This window comes from Sphaerodactylus townsendi, linkage group LG11 (genome assembly GCF_021028975.2).
Source record: "Sphaerodactylus townsendi isolate TG3544 linkage group LG11, MPM_Stown_v2.3, whole genome shotgun sequence".
NCBI classification, from domain to species: Eukaryota; Metazoa; Chordata; class Lepidosauria; order Squamata; family Sphaerodactylidae; genus Sphaerodactylus; species Sphaerodactylus townsendi.
In genome coordinates, this window is record NC_059435.1 from 40,210,276 (window position 1) to 40,232,340 (window position 22,065).

General features: G+C 47.9%; 2 protein-coding genes across 2 annotated transcripts; both read left to right on the forward strand.

Annotated features, from left to right (window-relative positions):
* The first annotated feature begins 4,385 nt into the window (after positions 1-4,385).
* Positions 4,386-8,947, forward strand: HOXA11 (homeobox A11). The gene is made up of 2 exons (XM_048511849.1): positions 4,386-5,196; positions 6,887-8,947. Exons 1-2 carry the CDS (start codon positions 4,449-4,451, stop codon positions 7,117-7,119), a joined length of 981 nt encoding a protein of 326 aa, XP_048367806.1. The 5' UTR covers positions 4,386-4,448; the 3' UTR covers positions 7,120-8,947.
* An 8,026-nt stretch (positions 8,948-16,973) lies between these two features.
* Positions 16,974-21,642, forward strand: HOXA10 (homeobox A10). The gene is made up of 3 exons (XM_048511854.1): positions 16,974-17,706; positions 17,743-18,546; positions 20,091-21,642. The coding sequence occupies exons 1-3, from the start codon at positions 17,568-17,570 to the stop codon at positions 20,363-20,365; spliced, it is 1,218 nt and encodes a 405-aa protein (XP_048367811.1). The 5' UTR covers positions 16,974-17,567; the 3' UTR covers positions 20,366-21,642.
* The last annotated feature ends 423 nt before the right edge of the window (positions 21,643-22,065 follow it).

Consider the following 22,065-nt stretch of genomic DNA (forward strand, 5'->3'; position numbering starts at 1 on the left):
CAACAATAAGACACCAAAATTAAAATAACGGGTGAAAGAATGGTTTGATGATGCTATAATTAGTATTTGACAAACTGTGCTACAAATGGCACAACATTGCTTTCATTTGTAAAGAAAAGCCACGGATTCGAAAAACAGCTTTCAGTAGTTTCCATTGAAGCACAGACAACCTAAAAGTAGTATGTTGCAGGAAAAAAAAAACACCTTCTGTATGTTCTTGTATTTGCTTTTGGGCCAGTACAAAATATCTAAGTACTGTATTACAAATACACATGCCTCGCCATTAGACATCTACAGCAGACACACTTATGCGAACAACATATTGAACAGGTTATCATTACAAATCCCCTAGACTGAAAATAATTTCCTTGGAATTCATTTCCTTGCGTGTGTGTGTGTGTGTGTGTGTGTGTGTGTGTGTGTGTGTGTGTAACATTTCAGTTAGATTTTCGAGCATGATATGCGCCGAATGGCGAAGTAGTTCTGTAGCCCGGTTTTGTCACAAATACATTTTGCCGAATATACACGCACATCTGTACGTATAAAGCAGATATCTTTCAGAATACCTTGTAGGTAAGAAAAAAGCGGTATTTGCACATTAACGAGTGGAGACATTAAGTAAAACACATTGAATTGCGCCTTTAAAAAAACACACACGAAAAAAGCATTCATATTCTTCCTTTACATGCCTCCCTGTTCCCGTTTTGCTAATTATCTGTGGCATCCTCTAATCTCCACCACCTCGATTGAACAGATAGGCTGGTGTCGCCATTGCGAGATCTGTCCCTCTATTTTCCCATGCTCCTCGTTATACGCTGCACGCAACAACAGTTGCGAATTTGCTCTCCGAACTTGGATGCCTGCTGCTATTTTCAGGAGCATGTCCAAGGTAACCGGGGAGGGGGCCAAGCTGGAGAAGTTCCCTCTTCCCCTCTCCCTTCCCCCAGCCCCCTCACCAGCCAGGAAGTCGCAAATATTGCATTGCGGGGGCATTTCGGGGAGAAAGCATACAAAAAGCCTACTTATGGATTCTAAAAATAGCCACCTAGCAGCAGGCTCGCCATCCTCACCCACCACACTTTGGAGGCTCCCACCTCCACTCACTGCCTTTTACTTAATAGTGAAGGCAGCCAAGAATTGTGCCCGGGGTGCCCTCTTCATCCTAGACGAAGGGCACCCTTAGGTCCTTTCAGTCACGCTCTCGAACGGCTGCGCAAAGGTAAACGTTTGGTGGGGTGCCCTGCCGTCCTTCCTTTAAAAGCCCTTTCATTAAAACGCAGGTTTCGAAAACCTCCAAACATCACCCGGCCTCTGAAAAAGCCATAACCTATAATCCACGCTAGACAGGAGGAGGCTGAGGCTGCAGACAGCTCCAGCGCCTTGATTCATTCCGGATCAGTCTCCTCTCCCTCCCCCCTCCCTCCTCCCTCCCTCCCTCCCTCCCTCCCAATCCTTAATTTTCTTCTTTGTCTGGAAGGATTAATCAGAGAAGACTCGCGGGGGAAATGGGGAGCCGAAGGGCTCCAGTGCCTGGCCTTGCAGGCCTTCTCCTCTCAAACCTGCCCTCCCACCCCGCCCCTTACTGTGTGCCCACAGCTGCCGCGGATCTCGTGATGGCAAGGAGGGAATCCACGTAGGTGGCGGCTCCTGTCCTGACGCTGGTCTGCTCTGCCGTTGTCTGCTCCAAGGCAAGCTGAAGGTGACTGCCAAAAGTGCCATAAAATCACCCCCCCCCCCGTCAGTCTAGAACTGTTTTCGGTTCTCCTAGACGCGCCGGGTTCAATTAGAGCTTGAAAAAGACCCCCTCATACAAGTGCAAGAAAGTTGTTTGCCACAGCAGGAGAGGCGGGGCCAGTCTGCGCAATGGTGGCGCCTTTGTATTCCTGTGTGGAGGGATCCTTCAGAGATTCATCCTTGAGTTGGGAGAAAAGGGAAGGGAGTGAAACCATTTTTTCATATCAAGTGTTGGAGCAATGGAAGGATAGAAAAGACAACCGTTCCAAAAAAACCCTCCCCCCCAAAAAAAAATCTGGGCAGAGAGAGAAGAAAAGCAAAAAACCCACTGGTTACAACCAATTGGCAAGCATCAGTGCCGCATATTTCTGCTCCTTCCCCCTCCTGCCCAAAAGAAAAGAAATAAAACCATTTTATAGTCCCACACAGACCTAAGCAATCTGTAAATAGTCCTTTGATGACACGCTTATCTCCTATCTTCATCCACTCTCTTGGCAAATAGGACAAGCAGGGGAGATTAATTAATAATTTCAAGTTCAGCTCACAAACGTTGAAGGCCCATAAAAGTTCTTGCAGCGATCCAAAATAAAGAGTTCATTAAAGGGATATGTCCAAAGCCTTTGATTTGTGATTGGTAGCCCTTGTAAAGCAGAGAGGGAGAGAGAAAGAAAATAGAAAGAAAGTTGGGGGTGCGGTGGGGGGGCTAAAAGGCATATAAACATGCTAATACATTCGTTTACTCCACTACAAAGTAATTACTGGGTAATATTAATATTTACTGCTTAGTATAGTTAAATCGAACATAGGGAAAATATATGATGAGAGTATTTTTTTTCCCAGGATCCAACATGATTAGATTTGTTATTGAGTCAGTTAGGATAAGCTCAGCAATAAATAAACAAATCGATCTTGACATTTAAATCCTCAGGATCGCCAGTCTGTACAGTAGAACTGTTACTTGCCGGAATATAAATACAGAAGTACATCTCGGGGAACAGTAGTGTGTATTTTTTAAAAAAGTAAGACTTTTTAGTCTACGTTTTTTTTCCCCATTCCAAATTTCCTTTCCGGGGATTTTGAAAGGTCCACCCCCTCCCACCTCCCAGAAAGATGGGCAATCTGTTGGGTTTCCAGACTATTCCAAATCCAGAATCAGTTGTTTGTGGCCTTTCCCATTTTGATAATTAGATCCAGCTATCTAACCTTCCTTTCAAGCATCAAAATAGCGCATCTGTACAGACGAACCGGAGTGGCTTTCTGTAGGTGGTGTGTAGTTTGGCCCTGTTTTTCTGCTTTCTTTGGCTTTCCCTTGGTTGAGGGTGTGTGCTCCTGTTTCTGCCAGCCAAACACTGTATGTGCAGCGCTACCCTGTGCAAGTTTACTCAAAAGCAAATGCCTCTGACTCTAGCCGGTCTTACTCCCAAGTATTTGCCCTGGACTGATTGAGACTCTTCTTCTCTATACGACCGTCCTTCCTAAAACTGCCCTTCCCTTGGTTAAAACCTTAAGCAAATTCTTTCAGCAGGGCAGGCCAAGCATCTCTCAAATTCTCTCCTGTTTTGTCTCACCAGCATGTTAAACTTTGACATCCAAGTTCTGTCTGAGAAAGGAGACATATTGGAAGAGGTAGTGAATCCAATGCAATCAGCCAGGCTTACTTCCGAGTAATACGTTTCAGAATCGGCGTGGTGGGTCGATCACTGAATCCCCCCTCCCCCGCCTTGGTTTCTCCAGCCTTTAGCTGCACTGCGCTGGGCTTGTGCTCTTTTTACCTGGAGGACTGCAATTCCAAAGATTTCCTGGCATTGCAAGGAACAATAAAGACCCATAAAGACCTCGGCTTTCCCGCTTGAGGGAGTGGGGGGGCTGCCGAGAGTGGGAAGCTTGGCCAGGCGAGCATCAAATATCACCAAATACCTGGAGCAGAGCTGCGATGCAGCCTCCCGGGCTATCTGAGGTTAACATGTAGGAAAGGGAAGGCAGGCGCTGGACGCTTCGGAAATGAACGTGAAGGCGAGCATGTCATCCATTCACCATGAAAATCAGTACAGACTTGACCCCGGCACATTCTTCCCACCGTGTCTTCAGTCAAAGAGCCCGCGGGGCTGGGCGAGCGTCTTCCGCAGCAGCACTTCGTCATCGGGACCGGGGGCTTTCGGAGCCAGGCTTCCCAGAAGCCAGATCTGGGCAGAATTATAAGATTACCCGGCACCTCGCCGGAGCCCTTCGACAAGCTTGCGAAAGGGGAGGGGGATCTACGCGCGTTTCTAATTGCATCCCCTGCTTAATGGGCTCGAGATTTCCTGATAGGAGAGAGGGGGCTGGTGGAAAAGGGAGAGAAAGGAGCATGCTTTGAGGCAGACGGACGGACAGACATGCAAGCAGAGGGGGCACGCGTCTTTCTCTCCCCCCTCCCCCTTCTAATCATCCACGAGGCCTGCGTGAGTTACATTTAAGATTTCTTGGCTTTGGCCAAAAAGACCCAAGTGACGATCTGTTGCTTCCCTTGAGATGGCTACAAAGAGGGGGAGAGGGGAAGAGAGGGGGGGGGGCGTACTCGCAGCTTGTCAATTTCAACATTTGGTCACATGACCAGCGCCTCCCTGCTAAGGATGGGGATAGATTTCCACGTCAGCTTACGTCTCCAAATTTCTTACTTCACGGATCTGCTTCAAAGAGGCAGCTGCATTAGAGAATCATGTTAAGCTCGACTAATGCGGAGAGCCCGAGCTAGCCCAATGATGGATTTTGATGAGCGTGTCCCTTGTTCCTCTAACATGTATTTGCCCAGTTGTACTTACTACGTTTCGGGTCCTGATTTCTCCAGCCTCCCTTCCTTCCTGCCCCAGACCCCGACGTCTCGCCCCATGACATACTCCTACTCCTCCAACCTGCCCCAGGTCCAGCCCGTGCGAGAAGTCACCTTCCGGGAGTATGCCATTGAGCCGGCCGCTAAGTGGCACCCCCGGAACAACCTCCCCCACTGCTACTCCGCCGAGGAGATCATGCACAGGGACTGCCTGCCGGCCACCAACACGGCGGGGGGAGAGATCTTCGGCAAAAGCCCGTCGGCCGGCGGCGGCGTCTACCACCACCACCCCTCCGGCGCCAACGTCTCCTCCGGCTTCTATAGCGCGGTGGGCAGGAACGGGGTCCTCCCTCAGGCCTTCGACCAGTTCTTCGAGACCGCCTATGGCACGGCCGACAGCCACGCGGACTACGCCGGGGAGAAGAGCGGCGAGAAGGCACCCGGACCGGTGGCTGCTGCCGCAGCAGCGGCGGCTCCGGTGGCCCCGGCGGCGGCGGCGGCGGCGGCAACTTCAAGTTCGGAGGGCGGCGGCGGCGGCGGCTGCAGGGAGGCGGCGGCGGCTGCAGACGAGAAGGAGCGGCGCAGGAGGCTGGAGAGCAGCAGCAGCCCCGGGTCGTCTTCCGGCAACAATGAGGAGAAATCCAGCAGCTCCAGTACGTATAAAGGCAGCGCCCTAGCGCTTTTATGAAAGGGGACTTGGAAATCTTAGCGCACCGCCGCTGTTAAATTTTTATATGCTGTTTTATAAGCATATAAGGTTTATGAAGGGCCTTTAGATTTCCCCCAACAAAACTTTGTTATAAAAGGCGAGATCACGTGGCGAGGACTGAAATTGGCCGTGAAATACCCACCGGCCAATGGATGCCTTTTTTTTTCTTTTGGAGAGAGGAAAAAAGTTTCCCCCCCTTAAATCATAAAAAAGAAGAATAAAGAGGAAAGGGGTGGGGGGAGGCTCTGTAGTCAAAGTCTCGAAAATATAATAACGCACGTTTTGCGCCTGTAAATTCGCCCAAAAGGGGATTTCAGCCTCCTTTGATATCCATGTAATCCTGTTATATTTTTTTTATAAAAGCCATGTGCTGCCCCAGAAGTCTAGTTAGAGGTTTGGATTCAAAGCCATCTCTGTTTTTAACGATTGCAGCAGAATAGTGTTGAACAGATAAAGTAGCCGCTTGCAATGTAGTCATATATTAAAAGCAACAAATTAACCCAAAGCTGCCCCCCCCCTTTTTGTCTAAAGGAAGCCATTTTTCTAAGGCACTGTGGCAATTTTGTGTTGCCGTCTGTCCAACAGTTTGTTGTGGCTTGCCATTGTTATTCCATCTTTCACAGAGGTATATAAAAAAAATATAACCATGGCCTTTCCTCTCTTCATACTATCCCAGAGGTCAAGAGCAAAAAACACCCTGGCAGCCGGAATGTGCCAGAAAAGGGAACGTTGTGTTTTTTTAAGGGGGGGGGAGATAGCACTAATATTTAATATGAAAAGCCTTGTGTGGGGGGAGGGAGAACAGGAACGACTTCAGAAGAGGTCAGATTTGCTTTAAAAACGTGACAACCGGTGTGGGGAGGATAGAGAGAGCGATCCGAGAAAATATTTTGAGGGGTGGAACAAAACAGCGGGCTCGCCACCACCGTGCTCTTAACTACCGGTGGTCATATGCAGAGGGACGGGTATTTTTTTAAAAAAGAAAGAGAAGAAGAAATGCACAGAAAAGCAGCACCAGTTAGACTGGAGTTTAGGATTAAAAGCACTCTCAGTGAGCAAGGTAGCTTCCATCTTGGAGTGTGGCTAAGCAGATCCACTTGGAATAGGAGACCTATGTTAGGGTTTACTCAAGGGAAGTGTTTTGAGGATTGCAGCCATTGCAGCCCATGAGATTAAAATGCCATGGGTTCTTTAGACTGCGGAACTCGGTGGAAGGTGTCATGTTGGGTTCAGCCCCAACCTTTTCCAATTTCTTGCGCCAGTCCTTACCCTGGTAGAAGACTGTTCCAGGTTTCTGGACATCTTGTGCACACTTCCTTGATAGTATGGTAGATTTCATGGTACTTTTATTAAAAGCCCTCAGGATTATGCTGCAGGTCTGTTGTTGGCGTGGATGCTTCATATTCTTATCTTGCCTTGTGGTATGCACACGCCATGATTATTCCTTAGGTAAGATTAATGCAATATGTACACAAACGCTGAGTAGGAGATAATTTCACTCTTACCTTGACAGGTAGTAAGCCAAAGGCTTTTTCATGTCTAAGTTTCCCTTGATTAAATAAGAACCACGATCCCTCCCTCATGCCTGGGACTCCAGACTCACTGGCTTCTGCCTTTATTTTTTCATTCCACAGGTGGACAACGTACCCGTAAAAAGAGATGCCCATACACCAAATACCAGATTAGAGAATTAGAAAGGGAATTCTTCTTCAGTGTCTATATAAACAAAGAGAAACGCCTCCAGCTGTCCCGCATGCTCAACTTGACTGACCGTCAAGTAAAAATATGGTTTCAAAACAGAAGAATGAAAGAGAAAAAAATTAACAGGGACCGATTACAGTATTATTCAGCTAACCCACTACTTTAAAACTCCTAGCTTTTTTTTCAGAACGAGATTAAATTCATATCTCACCCTTGACAAAGTCAAGCCACAAGGTTATCTATGAGAAGGAGTTGTGTAAGATGACGGAGGACTATGAAATACTAGGTGACCCCCATTTTTTTAAAAAAAGTACAGATTCTGGTGTTGTTGTTTTTTGAAGTTCTTCTTTGTGAGTCAACTGGAATCAGTTTGGAGTCCAACATCTTTTGGTCCTAGTGCGATTTCCACCTCTTACCTTCAGACACTACAGTTCTTTCAGGGGTTTACGGGGAATGAAGCATTGGCTCCAGAATGCTTTTAAACTACATTAACGTAGTTTACTGTGGACCATTGGTCGGAAGGATACACATGGCAGCATCCAAGCTTGAGGATCAATGAAAAAAGCCCAAGCCAAAATAGAGATCCTCCAAGTGTCCTCCCACTCCCATTTTACTGCAGATGCACAACCGCCTCCCTGATCTCTCTGCCCCCCGCTTTTTCCTCAAGAAGGCTTACCTTCCTTACCAATTAAAGTTGAAAATGCTTTTTTAAAAATTGCTTAATTCCTCGCAAGGCCCATCACAACCGTCTGCAGAGGATCAACATTGAATATAACTGAACTGGGCTGGAGAAATGTGACCTAAAAAGCCTTGTCTAGCTTCTTTTCAAACGATTTCAGGTATCACTTTGCCATATATGGTAAAGAAGAGGCGAGTTCAATTCGAACTCGCTCTGGTTTTAATGAATAAGAAGTGTCCAAATGTGGCCATCCCTTTTTGAGACAAATCATGACGTGCTTATTTATATGCTTAAAATAACGGACAGTGGAGAGAGGGACATAGAAAGACAAATCTGGTACTCGCAAAAGGGTAACTCAATTTAAGGACTCTTCTGGCTTCTGTCTCACAATCTTTCTCCAGGAAATACCTGTGGATAAAGACAGTTTGTCATAGACCGAGCAATGCTTAATTTGACTTTGTGTGTATCCAGTGCACTGAGATCAGATCAGAAAATGAAGGAAGGTTTCCTTCAAAGGCCAGCGGGCCAGAACGTAGTGCAGAAAGCCAACCATGTAAATTGGATTAATCCGTTTTCAAACCTTGTGGTCCGCTGTTAATGTTGTAAGTTCTACTTAGTCGTCCAAGCGGCAGAATCAACGAATGGCGTGTTCCTTGGAATTATTTTAAAATATATATAAAGAAATATATTTCCCAGCAGGAACCAAAGTGAGAAAGAGAGAGAACCGTGATTTTAATTAAAAAAAACTATTTAAAATTCTATATCGGTTTACAAAGAATATGTGTTTTATTGTAAAGGTCATTTGCTGTTGAGAATATCTGAATGTATATTTCATATGAGAAGAGTGTTTTTTCAAGACCTGTACATTTAAAAAATGATGTTTTTTGTTGGTATACTTTTTTAAATGGTTATTTTCTTTGAAAGGTGTTGGATTTGTCCTTTTTTTAAAAAATATGTGAAAATATGGTGACAAGGATGTTGTTTTTTTAAATCACCAGCTTCCAAGATGGATGCAATTTCTTTACACAGTTCACATAATGCAATACATTTATAGCCCATCACTGTTTAAATATGTATTGTCATATTTGTATATATAGTTTTCTTTTTAATATACGAATGTCTTTGGTTGCATGTATACAGTGGAACGGCGCACAACGAAAATAAATATGTGGGAAATTTATATTTCTATTCTTGTGTTACGTTCATGGAGATTCTCTTATCTGGTCTGAGATTGTGAAGGAGGGTGATTGAGCTGCTTTGGCAAAAATCCCACTCACCTATTGTTGCTGGCCGTTCAGAAGAGGCCAGAGCAGCATGTCTGGTATTTATGAAGGCGTAGGAAGGGTCCAGCCAGAATGGGGGTCAGATTTTACTGGTCTGGAAAGCAAAAAAATATTATTCCTTTAAAATAATGACAAATAAACTTTACGCGCTAACAAACAAGAGAACCTCGCGTGGTTGCTCGATCTGAGATCCGCTTTGTAATTTCGGACTCCATCAGTCTAAATGCACTTTGAAGGTATCAGCAATGTCTGTGGTGGAATTTGTCCTACAAAATGGCATTTTTAGCTGAGCTGAGGAGACAGGCTGACTGAAATAGGTTTGCGCCTGTGAGTGATTGTTAGGAAAATAGTTTTCTGCGAAGGGCAACAGGCATGCGATTGGGGCCAAAATGCTTTGCAGATACCTATGGGGAGGGGACTGCCCCCCCCAAGACATTCCTGAGGAGGTCACATGAGGCTGATCATTTTTCCTTTTTATTCCCAATCAGGAAAGAAAGTGCATACCGTTTTTCCTATTGTTTATTGGCTTTGAACTTCTGTATTGCTTTGGACATCACCCATAACCTTGAGGTGAAGGGCTAACCGGCTCGGGGCTTTTGCTGACAACCCCCACCAAGCCAGACAGCGTCTGGTCAAAGGAAATGTACAAAGATGAAGGGAGGGGGAGGCGGGTGAAGAGGAAACTTGTTTGTTTGTTTATTTGGCTAGCATGCTACAAAGGAATGCAGCTCTTTACAGCGGGAGATAGAAAGAGGGATGGAGAAAGGCAGACAGTCCCGCAGAGGAATAGACGGGTGGCCATAAATGTTCAACCAGCAACTTCCTTTCCTAGTTAAAAATTAACTGGTTACTCATGGCAAAGCTGAGTCACGGAGTTTCTCTAGGCTGTGGAGGGGATGGCGGTGGTGATTTCCTGGCCCTGTTCTTTTTTCTATCTTTCTTTCTTTTTTAAAAAGCACATCCCATGTGTTGCTGGGTCGAGGCAGGTCATAAAAGTGCCCACGATCTGCCCATTTGCATCTGCAGAAAGCAGCCCTATAAACGCAGCAGCCTCTTAGCTGCAGAGGTTGGCTCTGTGGTGGGCAATTGTCTGGAGCCGCAGTATCTGTTTGTTAAAGAGAGCATTTGGAGGAATTGGTTGGCAGGTCAGTTCTGCTTTATAGCTGGATCACCACAAGATGGCGTTCTCCAGATCAATGTCAAAGCCGCAGTGGGAGAAGGGGGAGAGAAAGGGGGGGGGGGAGAGAATTCTTGGCCTTTGTTCCCTTTACATTCTACGAGTTGCACATTATATTATTTCACGTTCCACGGTCAGATTTGCAAAGGTAAGCCGAAGGCGGTTGAGCTCTCCTTCCAGGAGAATAAAGCGAGAAGCCAGAAGTTATATCCAGGGCTGACTTCCTAGAGCTGAAAGCGCACCAAAGCCGTGAGTATTTCCTTCGAACCTAAGCTTGAGAAGAGGAAGCACCTTTCATCAAGGTACAGCCAAAGTAACTTTTATATCTACTGAAGCCTGTTTGGAAGGGGCTTCAGGGATGGGCTTGGGTATCTTTTCCAATAGGTCTTTAGATTGCTTTTTAGTAACTCTTGAGTCCGGAGATGCAATCTTTGGAAGAGGGAGCCAGGATAAAAAATTCAGCCAGGACTCTGGTGCAGAGGCCGAGACGGCAAAATCCTTATAAAAATTGCACTCCTGGAAATATTATTAATCTTGACGTTTATGTGGAGAGCACGAGGTGTGTTTTATCAACAAGATCTACAGTAGCAAAGACTGAAAATGGCAGATTATTTTGATGGCCTTATTGAATCTGAGCTACAGTTTACTCATTCCGGTTTGGCAAAGAGCATCAGTGTGTGGTTAACAGCAGTATTTATTAAAAGCCTTTTTTCTTCGGAGGCCAACGTCACTTTCCCCCCCCCCCCCCCCCATTTCTAAGCGGAAGGTGAAAATCGATACCCCTAGACGGTGGAGCGAAAGTCTTGCTGGCCAAACAAGAAATGTTAAATTGCAGTCAGTTCTTGGACGGAGGCTGGAGTTCCAAACATCTCTATCGATCTATAGTATGTTTATGTGAAAATATTTTGAGAATGATGCCAAGTAAAAGGGAATTTAACAGCTTGGAGTTTGGCATCAACACGCTGGGTCAGTTTTCTGGACATTTAGGTTACTGCTACCACACCTCTTCTTCTTCTCCCCTCCCCATGATATGGAAGATCTTGATTTACTTGCCTTCATCTCTTGGTTTTCTTGACTGTGATGCTTGGAAGGGAAATTGTTGATTTCTAAAGAGAAGCAGATGACTTCCCTTGTAAGGTGGCAGAGAGATAGATAGGCAGAGAGAGAGAGAGAATAGATCCAGCGTAGCACCTTTCTCACACGGCTTTAGCTCAATTAGAAATCAGTTGGTGAGGTAGATTTGTATTAATTCTGCATTTATGTATCTGTTTGTTTGTATATTTTGCCCACTTCCTGTGTTGTTAGAAGCCTCTGTCTTTGCTACAGTCTATTTTAAAACAGGGTGACTGAAGTCTGTGCTGAAGTGTTGCTTTAGACAGCCTCTTGAAAGTTGTCCCGGTATTTCGTATGGGAGGGCCACGGGTTCTTATCTGTGAGGCACTGCAGGCAGTGGTCGGGCTTCCAACCCCAAATGTGTTTCTTTCGTGGTTTCATTTAGAGACATTCATCTGCAGCATGGATTGTCACTTGTGATGGGTGGGGCATGAAAAGTACTAGGCTTAAGAGATGACACCCCAGCAATAATTTAGTTTAAAAAAACACTTATAAGAGGGGAACATTTCTGTATTGCAAGAACAAACCCAAATAAAGGTTTCCAAAGGTCAGTATATTTTTCCAGTGTCTTCCCTGTCTTTGGAACCCACTGGTTATGGATTGTTTACTTATAGGCCTGGATCAGTGAACTTTGTTGTTGTTGCTGTTGTTGTTAAATACATCTCTATTTCTTGTGATTTCCCCCTCTCCCACAAATTCTCCTAAACTGGGGTGCAGAGTATGTAAAACTACTGCTGGGTAAGCAATATTATTTTATATGTCTCTTCTCAGGAACAATATTGCCATCCTGCAGGGTTTACTCGGTCTTGGGGAAATTAATGGCCCTTACTTATGAATAAATACGCATAAGTGTGGGGCTACCCGTGACAGGGGTTGGCGCTTACTTATGAATAAATACGCATAAGCGTGGGGCTATCCGTGACAGGCACCCCCCTTTTCCTGGATGCTCTTTTTTGATATTGCGTTGGAACCGGGATAATAGAAGTACTGAAAGCCAACATTATTTTCCGCGTTTCCTTTGGAAGTTGTTGCATTGGGTAAGATTGTCTTTCCAGAAGAATGAGTGCAGAATTTGCAGCCAGAAAGATCATGTCTTGATGAGTGGTTATTGTCTTTGCATCTGAACGCAGACCGTGTTGAAAGCAAAAATATATATAGCTAGGAGTGGGAGCATTTTTTTAGAATGCAGCGTGCTTCGCAATCGACTCGGGTGGATGAATAGATAGATCAATACACCCTGCAAATTTCACTAGCAGGCTTAGCTCAGTTAACGGCCGACTTCTGCATTAAGAACTACACCGAGACTGCCAAACAGGGACCCGTTTTCCAAAAGGGCAGCGTGTTAACTGGGCAATTCTAAGCAGGATTACTCCCTTCGCGATCCTTTGAAGTCGATGGTCTTAGAAAGGTTTGACTCGGTTTAGGTCAGCTGCAACAAAAGTCACTCTTGCGGTGGCTGAAAGAAGACCAGGTCTTCGTTCCCAGTAGAGGCCCCTTGGTCTGCCACTAAAACTTACGCTGTTTTGCTTTCGTGTTCCGCTTTAAGCTGCCAAAAGAACTGCGTCTGCAGGGGCTCAACGCAGGTTTCGCGTGTTCAGGATCTTCCAGCGGGGAGACCTTGGCCAGGCCGTCGCGCTCCCTTGCCCGTCCCTTCTTAGACACCCTTGCCTTCAGTGCGACGCCCTTGACTTCAGCGGAATTTACGTCCAAGTAAATGGACGTGAACGAACCCAAGGCTGTGGTCCCGGCAGGGGAAAGAGGTTCCCGTCTGAATTCCTTCCACATCAACATCCTTAGCAAAGGCTGGCAGTGATCCTGCCCTGGTTTCCCGCACATAAATCCCATCCATATCAATGGGAAACTTAACTCACCAGAAACGGTGCGCAGGAATCCAGCCAGACCAGAATTCAAGCTGCCAGAGGCATTGGGTTTAAGATGTGAAGGCAGTCTGGATTTGAAAGGGAATAAATCTCCCCGAACTCGAACTCGACTATAGCTCATCCTTACTTTCTCTCTCTTCTCCCTCTCTTCCCTTCTACCACGAAAGAATTTCAAAGTGAAGATAAAAATTACTGGGACAGCCATTTGTCACCTTTCTTGGCACGGAGATGCAAGGTCTTAAAATGCCTGCTAGTTGGGGAATTTATCCAGAGGGAAAACTGCCTTGGCACGCGGTCACATTCTTGACAAGTGACACCTTCAGTATTAAATAAGTAGGCACTGATTGCATTAATTTGGGTTGGGATTTACAAAACGCAATCTGCCGCCCTAGACAGCCGGAGCAGCCCCATGGTAAGCTTTTATACCGTTCCCTTCCTTTCTTTCCTCCTCCCCCCCCCCACCTCACCACCAAACCTCAATTTGCCCATGTCAGAAATATAAAGCTCGTCTCAGAAATATAAAGCTCGTCTTAATTACCATACAGCAAAGAACAACATCCCTTGATTAACAATGTTGGACCTCTTAGTTCCTACTCGAAATAATAAATGGGTACATCACTCTTCAGAAAAGAAAGAAAGAAAAAAGAATTGCTCCGTTTAAACAAGCTAAGTTAAGGTCTGGTGCCTTATTTATCTCTTCGAGTTTTTGGGTTCTTTTTAAAAAATTTAGTCCAAACTCATAAACCAGTTTAACGACTCTATTAATATAGCCATTATATTTCCCAAGGATCAATAAAGTTTTATTTGGACGGAGGATTCGGCCACCGACTGGAAAAGATGTTTTACTCTCAGAATCTACGGCCTGGTACCAGGTTCCTTCCCCGGTGACTCCGCTGTGGAACTGGCCTCTTACTTAATCCCCCCGCCCCCGCCTCGGGTCGAGTTTGTTGGCAGGGGCAAAATGAAAAAGCAGTGATTCCTCATGCCGTACCCTGCATACCAGTCTCAAGAAATGCTATAAAACTCTGCTTAATGTCCGAGACACATTGTTAAGTGTTTAAAATGTGGCCGCTACACACAATGCAAGCCAAAGTAGTTTAGTTGCTCCAGGATTGACCATTATCTTTTATAGTTAAGAATCAAGTGCACATTATTAGTTTTACTTCAGTGGCTTTGATGATGAGAGTTGCTGTTTGCTTGCCTTGGCCTTGTTAGCAATTCAAGCAAGCGCCCAGCCGAGTTCACCAGCTCCAGGACCCATCCAAAAGCGCCTTCCTCCCAACGCCTGTCTCCCGACCACTGGTCGCGCTGGCCTGAGGATCAGGTCCCCAGAGCTTTGACCGTCAACGCCAGGCTCTGGGCTCCTATAAAGGCAACAATGAAGGGGGAAAATGCCCTCGATGTGAGCTGCCGGTTTCTTGCTGCCCTGTGCTTTGGGTTGAAAGAACCAACAGCGCTCATAAAAGCAATCCCCTGAAGGCGGAGGTATATATCTTGAGCTGCAAGGTTCAAGAGCGAGTCAGTGGAAAACTCCCTGTTCAGACTCCGCTTCTCCCTCCCCCCACCGGCCCCCAAGACCTCTCCTGAAGTGAAGCCTTGCTCGATCGGTCCACCGAGTTCAGTACTTTCTGTCCAATCCTATGCGGAATAACAATCCTATGCGGAATAACACCAAGTCTATGGATTTGAATTGATTTAGTTTGGAGTAACTGTGCTCCAGACTGGCGGGGCATCCAAGGTGTGTATGTAGGGATTTCCGTTCCTAGATCTGTGACTCTTAGACCCTTCCGTCGCCTCTCTGGCCTTCCGTCCCTGCACTCACTCTTTTTAAAGGCCTTTCCAACAGGGTCTATAAATTCGCCATCATTTTATTTAGACCGGGAAGGATTTTACAGACGTTTACGGCCTTTTCCTTCTCCTCCCTCTCCTCAGTTCAATCGGCCCCTCCTTACACCGAGGTAGCCGGGTAGAGAGCGTGTGTTTTAAAGCATTATTTTAATAACTTGGAAAGGGTTTCCGTTAAGATTTTGAACGCTATTCCTGTTTGATCTGGCAAACGGAGAACAAACATCCCAGGCCAAGGAGCGGGGGCTTCTCCCAGGGCGAGCTTTTTTATATTCCTGATGCGAGGCGAGAAAAGCCTTTGGAAGGTGAACATGAAGCTGGCCGGTGGGCAGGTCCGATTTCATTATATTTAGATCTGTATTTATAAAGCTAAGCCTATTGATAATGAGGCTCCCATCTACTAGCCAATAAAATGGTTCCTTATATGGCATTCATTTTGTTAGCGGTGGATACAGCCCTCGGAGGAATCCGATAAAGGCCTGTTCTCTACACATTAACACATTGTCTGGAAAGTCGAGCTTGGGGACGCACAAACAATATTACCAAGAGGAGGGGGCGCGAGGGGGGAAAAGGACCGCTACATGAGGCTGGGTTGCTCCTTCTGTTTGGCTTGGATGGTTCTGCTGGACGCCTCCAGACGTTAAAGGCAGCGGTACAGTTCTTGGCGGGTGACCGGTGGAGGAGAGGAAGGGATCCACGAGATATTTTTGCACAACTACTTTAGGAGCCCGAGAAAGTTGCCGTGACCTCGAGCTGGCGTCCTGTTCCGCCACCATAGAATTTCAAAGGGGGCCTCTTCATTGCGTGCGCCTCGTTGCCTGCTGTACCACTTGAGAATAGGCCGTCTCTACGGGGAGAATGTCAAGGGGGGGGGGGGCGGTCTGGCCGCAGCCCGTGCAAAAGCAACCTTCAGCTTGACAGTTTTGCTGCTGGCGGTGAGCGAGGGAAGGCGCGGGGTGGCATTTGGCGACAACCCCAAAGTGGTCCAGTGCTCCCGATAGAGAGGCATTGTTTGAACGCCAAGGGTAAGCGCCGTAGGAGAGGGGGCGTCTGGAAGCCCTCGCCTTTCCTCGGCAAGGCTGGGTCAGAAGGCAAACCTCCCCGGCTTCCCTGGCATCCCCAGCGCTTCGACAGGCTTTCATGGCAGGAGGAGAGGGTGCCAAAACGGAACCCGGAGAAAGATTTACTGAACAATATTGAATTGATCAAAACAGTATTCGTACTCGCTTGGGATCAGACCCGAGCCATCATTTAAGTCCGACCAGCTGGGGCGGTTTGGAACAGGAACATGCGAAGCAGGGATCCCTAATCTTTCCGTGTCAAAAAGGGGTGGAGGAAGATGTTTACGCGCATATAATGGCTGGGTCTGTGTGTGTTCAGGTGATTCTCAAAGAGCCCGTGGACAGGAAAAGGCGTCATTGTTTCAGGCCCCTCTGTATGATTTCGAGACAGTTCCAGAAGAATATCCCCTCCTGGGCGTCTTCGTTATAAAACCTATCTGCCGGTCTGTCGGGCTGCCTGCAAGCTGTCTGGGCTCTTTGCTACCAGTATAGACAGGGCATCTTCTAACAGTGGGTCAGCCTATGGCGAGATTGCATAAGAGGGCAGATGAAGTGGTCAAGATATTGAGGGAAAATGTGCAGTCCATCAACTCTCAAGCTCTCTTAATCTCTCTCTGTGTGTGAGTAAGATCGTGTTAGATCCCATTTGTAATGAAAGCCGCCTGAGATCCGCGGGTCCCCTTCTTCATGGTCCCGCTGTAGCACCAGTCAGAACTATTTCTTTACCGCTCCACATTTTTGGTTAACCGACTCTTAACCTATGAGGCCTCTGTCCTGAGCACACTCAGGGCAAAGCAAGTCCCCCCCCCCCCACCTCGCAGTGAGACTTACTTCTGCGTAATGCAGGCATAAGGGCCTCAGCCTCGAACAGCTGGGGCTGCCTCTTGGTTACAGCAGCTGACATTTGAGCGAGTCTTTCGGCGACTCTGCAAGGTCTGCTTCGCTTCAGTGCTAGGAAGTAGGCCGGACAGGTTCAGTGGCGCTTGGAGCATCCCCGCCAGCGCTATCCCCTGGAAGCTGAAGTAGGTAAGCAAACACCTGTCCCAGATTCTAGCCGGACATCCTGAGGCTGGGGGGCTTTATTCATTTCGTCAAAGGCATCGCTTGTGCAATGATGACCAAGGAAGGTTTGGGAGAGGAGAGAAATGGCACGCGCTTCAGGTACAGAACGGTCTTGCTCTTTCACATTTTTACACTTGCACATATGCTAATGAGTGCTTTCTAAATTATGGGTCCCATTAAAACCAGGCAAATTGTTTTCGAACCTCCCCCCTCCACCTCCCCCCAGTCTTGCCTCGGTGTGCAGCTACAGGCACCTGGCTTCCTCCCTTCCGTGTGGACAGGCAAACTGCAACTGTGTGGGGGACATCGATTACACGGAATATGTCTATATCAGTGCACATAACAGAGAGATATAGATATATTGGAAATTCAGAAGTCGCCCTGAGGAGCAGCTCGGAGCCTACGAAACCAAACTGGGAGGGGTTGCTGGCGAAGGCCGGGCTTCCATTGGCTGCACGCGCTCGCCGTGGCGCGGGGGTATCTCTAATCATATTCAGCATGTTTTGCACAAGAAATGTCAGCCAGAAAGGGCTACCTGCTCTCTTCGCCCAATTACTCCACCGCAATGGCATGTTCCGAGAGCCCGGCTGCAAACTCTTTCCTGGTGGACTCCTTGATCAGCTCGGCCTCCAGCAGAGGGGAAGGAGGCGGCGGTGGCGGAGGAGGAGGAGGTGATGGAGGAGGCGGAGGCGGAGGAGGCGGCGGCGGCGGCGGCGGCGGAGTTGGAGGAGGCGGCGGCGGCGGCGGCTACTATCCCAACAACAGTGGCGTCTACCTGCCACAGGCGTCCGATCTGTCCTATGGGTTGCAAAGCTTCGGACTTTTCCCCGTCCTGGGCAAGCGCAATGAAGGCCCTCCTCCAAGCATGGTCCCGTCTTCCCACTCCTACATGTCAGGGATGGAAGTCTGGCTAGATCCCCCGAGGTCTTGCCGCATGGAAGAGCCTGAAAGTCCGCAGGCGACCTCCTGTTCTTTCGCGCCCAGTATCAAAGAGGAGAGCTCTTATTGCCTCTATGACGCCGACAAAGGCCCCAAAGAGGCGGCGGCCACAGACCTGTCGCCTTTCCCCCGGCTCACCTCGGAGGTTTGCTCCATGAACAACGTGACCGCCGGAGTGCCGGTGCCGGGCTACTTCCGCCTGTCGCAAGCCTATGGCACCGCCAAGAGCAGCGGCGGGGGCGGCGGCTACAACAGCAACCTCCACCCCCAGCAGCACCAGCAGCACCAGCAGCACCAGCACCCGGGACAAGTCGGGGCTCCGCAGTTCGCCCCGCAGCCCCCGGTGCGCTTTGAGACGCCTCCCGCCCTTCCTCCCGCGGTGCCGCCACCAGAAGCCCCGGGAAAGGAGAGCGCGGAGTCCTCCCCGCCCGCCGCTCTGGCTTGTGTCTCCCGAAGGGGGGAGGACGAAGGGCCCGCTTCTTCCCCGGCCGCAGAAGAACTCTCCCCGGCCCCTTCGGAGAGAAGCAAGCCCTCCCCCGAGAAAGAAAGCAGAGGTAAGCCAAAACGCACTCCGGAACCAGACGGGATTGGCCGGGACCCGAAGCCAAGCGCCAGCTAAAAACTCGCGCTTGACCAGCACAAACAGAGCCTCTAATGTTGACCCTCTGAACTGCCGTTCCTGTCTGGGAGCTGAGATGCCATGTAGAGACTGCTATTCTCATACAGTGACGCCGGTCCTTGCCAGTCTCTAAACTTAATTCCCTGGCCCGCGGGCGAAACCCAGGGCGCAGCTCAGCCGGGTGGGGGTAGGAAGCGGCCCTCCTAGCCCAAAGTGAGGCAGAGGTGCCCGAAGAGATAACAGAAATGTTTGTGAAGCGTCCAAAGTAAGCAAGAGGCCAGCGCCAATAAATAAGCCCATTAACAGGCTAAGTTCTAGTTTACGATCCTGAATGCCTGCTTGAAAAGAGAGCAGCTGGGCTGAAATCCTCCTTCTAGGAAGTACCATCCATATGTGGGGGGGGGGGGGCACGTCCTTCAGCGCACAACAAGGCTGCTGTTATGAACACACCCTGGGCGCAATAGATGTGGGACCTTCTGCCATTGGCATGAATAGGAGCAGTGCAAGAGCAGAGGTCGAGTTCAGCCCCCATCTACTTCAGTGGGGCTTGTGCCGGAGAAAATTTCCGGGGCTTTATTCCTCCAACACCCCCACCCCCCGAAAAAAAAACACCCTGTCTTTAGAGAAGATTTTCTGTTTAATAGTCACTCACCATTCTGAAGTTATAACTAGTGAGACATATTTTAGGTGGGAAAATATGCTGGGGTCTCATGGTCCCTTAAAGGCGAAATTATTATATTCTTCATTAATTCACACGCACATTTCGATTGATTGCTTTTAGGGTTCCAGATCAGGCTGACAGGTCTGTCCCTCTAATATGACCTGTACGACCTGTGTATGCAACATGTATCGTTGTATTATTTTCCCTCTCAGAAACAAAGAGATCTCGGTACTAGTTGCTGGTAACTGTCCTACCACTAAATTGCCCAAAAGCCATAACAGATAAAGGGAATTTACAGCCCGACGGTAGACCTGTTTATCCGCAGGTATGCCCGCTATCTTAAACTGGTTTCACGCCCGAGTAAACCGGAGTACCTGAATTTCCAGCTTTGATCGATTGGACTGGCGCTGGTCAGATTTCGATTAATAGTGGAGCGGTTTTAGATTTAGTAGCTCCTCTGGCTCCAGCTATCCGGGCTTTTTGCCCTGGATCAAGCGCCCTTGGAGCGACACCTTCAGCTGAAAGGGAAACTGGGGCCCGGCAGGACGCCACTGCCAAAGACATCCGCAGGGATCGGTGTCAACTCCAAAAGCGAGTTTTTCAGGCGAGCGCAGGGAAGCCAAGGGGAATGGCGGCTGGCGTGTCCCGGCACTGTTCTTGCGAGGCTGGGATTCAAGCAAGACGCCGAAGGGGGCCTGAAACGTGGGATCTGCTTCCACTGACATTCCCTAAGAGGTGCTGGGACGTGGCGGGTCCCCGCCTCCCCCCTTTCCAGGCGTCCCATTGGTAATGTCCCTTTCTTACTCTCTCGACACCAGGCAGTTCCAAAGGGGAGAATGCCGCCAACTGGCTCACAGCGAAAAGCGGCCGGAAGAAACGGTGCCCCTACACCAAGCACCAGACCCTGGAGCTGGAGAAGGAGTTCTTGTTCAACATGTACCTGACTCGGGAGCGTCGCCTGGAGATCAGCCGCACGGTGCACCTCACGGACAGACAAGTCAAGATCTGGTTTCAGAACCGCCGGATGAAACTGAAGAAAATGAACAGAGAGAACAGGATTCGGGAACTCACAGCCAACTTCAATTTCTCCTGATGAACCGAGGCGCGCCTCTGGGCTTCAAGAGCCAGACCGCTCCCGGGTTTGGGTTTTTGCCTTTAGGCTTCAGCTGACGCGCACCTGAGTGGATTTGAACGTTTCGATTACCCCTCTTTTTCTTTCTTTCTTTTTTTTAAACTCAGCCTCTCCATAGCCGCCTCTTGGCCATCGATTTCATTGGGATAAAGCCATAACGATGCACATCCACTCCCCGGCCCATGTTTTGAACTGCTCTGATTCCATTCTTGGGTCTTGAAAACTTGGGCACTGAGAAACAGCATTTTGAGAAATCTAGATACTGGGGAGGGGGGGACCCCCGCCAGAAAACTGAGCCAAACTTAGGAGCAGGCAATCCCCGCCCCCCACCCCAAAATAATGGTAACTGGCGGACTGGGTTGAGTATCTGTTTCAGTCTTTAAATTTGGTGACACCGTTGTTTTAGTGGGGGAGGGGGGTTGTCTCATCTGGTACCGAGACCACGGTCAGCCGACCACTTCGGGTTCCTGGGACGTCCAGGGGCACAGCCCGCGCTGCGTTGTTTGTTTCATGCCCCCCCCCCCCTGGACATCACAGCGTCCATGAAAGCGAGGCCGCCATCCTAAAGCGCTTAGTCCCATGGAAAGATGTGCTCCTTATTGGTTAAATAATTACACTTTCAGGTTGTACGTAATTCCTTTTAAAAAAATATTCTAGATCGGCTGGGTGATCGCTGGTTATGCTTAACAAGCACATGCAAAAAGAAATGGTAAAAGAGACACCTTCCCCCACCTGGGGGGCGGGGAGGAGAGAAAAGAAACCCCTTTCCCCACTCTGAGAAGAAGTGTGTTTTGCTACACACACACACACACACACACACACACACACACACACACACACACACACACACAAACAAACATATTCCACCAGAAGCCTTTTTGTCCAGAAAGGGAACCCGATTTTCTTTGATACTGTGAAATTACATGCGTTGAGAAGGTCAGGCATGTAGTGCGTAAAGAGAGAAGAAAAAATATCTATAAATGCAGATATGTATAAATGTCTATTAATATTAATATTATTAAAATGTCAAGACTGTTGGAAGCAAATGCATTCTATATGGCTATTCTAAATGTTCTTCTCGTTCTTACCTTACATCGGAAATAAATTAATATTGTAATCCTGCTGTGCGTGGAACAAAAAACTCAACCACAAAAAATTATGGAGAAGCTGTTTTATGTTCTCTTAGAAGAATAAAAAGAAGTGGAATGAATCCCCCTTTTTAACAACAACAAAAACCACCCCCTCGTTTTGTGGCTGTTTATTGTCAAGTTCCTACTTCAGATCTCCAACAACTTTTACAACAGGCATACTTTGCCCGACTCCCCTGCAATTGCTTTAGGAATCCATTTAAATATTACCTAGACGGTCGTAATTTGTCTGGGCCATATAGCCCTGGTGCTGTAAGGTTTGTCGGCTTTTGTTCAGTTTTATGACTTGCTAGTATATCTGGATTGTGGCTGTCTTGGACGAGGCTTTTTAGTTGCTGCACAGGCGGAGGAAGCCAAGGGCCTTTGCTTTGAGTGTAGCGCATTATCTTTCCATTTTTATTTTATTTTTTTCATTCATTCTCGAGGAGAAATGAGTTCAGACTCTCTCGGCATAGGGGTTTGAGCTATGTTGCACCTTCAAAGGAAAACCTAGAGGGCTCAAAAGAAATCGGA